The following is a 1,932-nucleotide window of genomic DNA, read 5'->3' on the forward strand; positions in this document are numbered from 1 at the left end:
CCGTTTATTGTGTGCTACTCCCTAACCCCCAAGAAAAATCCCCCCCGCCAAAGTAATTGAATACAAAGTGAAGGTGCTCAAATAGTGCTATCTCCTGTTACAAATTCATTCCTGGTTAAGCCCAGTCCTTATTTTTTCTTCTATCTCTATCTGCTCTTGTGTTTCTATCACCTCCATTTGACTTTCCCTGTGATTTTTAAGTCAGACATATTGACTCCGGGTTTTAGAGCATCTTGGTTTCTAGTGCATCCTGATTCAGTGGCTTTTACTGCCTATCAGAAGTGGGGTAATGATGTGGAATTCAAAGCATTTTGATAAAACCATGGCTTTCCCAAGATATGTGCTGTTTTCTTGTTGAAAATCAGAAGATAAAATACATATTGATATTAAATGTGAGAATTTTGGATTGTGATCAATTAGTATGATAATAGTTTTTCCAGTTAAGTTAAAACATTTTTTTTCAGTCTTTCTTTTAGTCAAGATGAGTGGTAAGCCAGACTTCTCTGAAGTGGAGAAGTTTGACAGGTCAAAACTGAAGAAAACTAACACTGAAAGAAGAAGTACTCTGCCCTCGAAGGAAAGTAAGTCATGGGGCAGGGGAGTTTTTAGTGAAGAAAAGCAATGGTGAACATTCATAGGTTCAGTAAATAAACTATTCTAGTAAATTTTGCCACAAAGTAAGCAATAATTACGTAGCCACTGAATTTAATGCAATGGTTAAAAATATCAAATAGTTGTTTAATTACTTGGGTTATATAAGTTGTTCTTACATGATAAACCCAAGAAGTAATGGGGGAATAAAAAACTATTTTCTTCTTGGAAAATCACTAAAAATCACATTACAACCAATTTTGGAATATTATACTTAGCACTAGAAAAATCTTAATTTTTTCAATTTTATGGTTATTTGGAATTTTCTGCATCTAGCAATTTAGGCCCATGATCTTATTCCTAAAGAACTATACAAACTCTGCAGTTTTGGTTTTCTGTACCTGACAACAAGATAAGGCAGAGAACAAGTTTAGATCTTGGGTGTACTTGGGCCTCCCAGACTGAAGGGATCAGTTTTGCCTTTGGGAATTACAGCCTGATGGAGAAACTCCAAGCATATTCACAAAACTAAGGGGCACTTTTGTCATGTTGCTATTATCTGAGAGTTTCTAAGTTAGTCAAAATTGTCTGAAAGGGTGTAACTTCCTAATTATATAGTGATAAATAAATCTGAGGAAAATACTTCACTTGCTCCTCAGTCTCAGAATATTCGATGGAAAAAATGGCAACAGCATAAATCTAACTCTGAAATGGAAAAAAAGACACAGTTGATGCAGATTCTAATGTTCAGGTGGTTAGCACACACACACACACACACACACACACAACTGAGGATTTGCAGTTAGTGCCTTGGCATTCTAAATTTAAAGCGGGTATGGTAGCCTTCAATGACTTGGCAAAGAGTGGCAAAGAACTCTCTTGGAAGAAACTGAACTTAATCTTAGGAAAATATCCTTTAATGATTGTTTGTGTTTGTCTTTTTTCCAGCTATCCAGCAGGAGAAAGAGTGTGTTCAAACATCGTAAAATGGGGATCTCCCAAGAACAAATTTCAACATTGCCTGAGTGTCTTGGTTTTAGGCATGTTTTTTGTAAACCTATGTGTTTGTAGAGATTTTAGCCATTTTCTATGTCTTCTCATCCATAATCCCTGGCTAAGAGGTCAGGAGTAGCCAAAGTTCCCTTACTTTCATTCTTAAACTTTCCATTGGTGCATAAATTCCAGCCAGCTGATGCTGTCAATAATCACACCATTGATGATATTTGTGTGTCTAGTCTTTGCATCCCTAAAGGATAAGCAACTTTTAACTTTCTACACTGGATGTCTCCATTGTTCCATAATCTTCATGAAGTGGCATGCATTTGCAGCTTCTCACAGTTT

The 1,932-nt window shown here is 36.2% G+C and overlaps 1 protein-coding gene across 1 annotated transcript; it reads left to right on the plus strand.

Moving 5' to 3' along the window:
- The first annotated feature begins 481 nt into the window (after window positions 1-481).
- TMSB15A (thymosin beta 15A) lies at window positions 482-1,577 on the plus strand. Its single transcript, XM_060138361.1, has 2 exons — window positions 482-581; window positions 1,540-1,577. The coding sequence occupies exons 1-2, from the start codon at window positions 482-484 to the stop codon at window positions 1,575-1,577; spliced, it is 138 nt and encodes a 45-aa protein (XP_059994344.1).
- Window positions 1,578-1,932: the final 355 nt, after the last annotated feature.

This window comes from Lagenorhynchus albirostris, chromosome X (assembly GCF_949774975.1).
Source record: "Lagenorhynchus albirostris chromosome X, mLagAlb1.1, whole genome shotgun sequence".
Lineage (NCBI taxonomy): Eukaryota > Metazoa > Chordata > Mammalia > Artiodactyla > Delphinidae > Lagenorhynchus > Lagenorhynchus albirostris.

What these genes read in the sequence shown, in the direction of transcription:
- TMSB15A (XM_060138361.1), top strand. Translation starts at nt 482, where the DNA reads ATGAGTGGTAAGCCAGACTTCTCTGAAGTGGAGAAGTTTGACAGGTCA. An exon ending in TACTCTGCCCTCGAAGGAAA is followed by an intron (nt 582 to 1,539) that starts GTAAGTCATGGG and finishes TCTTTTTTCCAG; the next exon opens with CTATCCAGCAGGAGAAAGAG.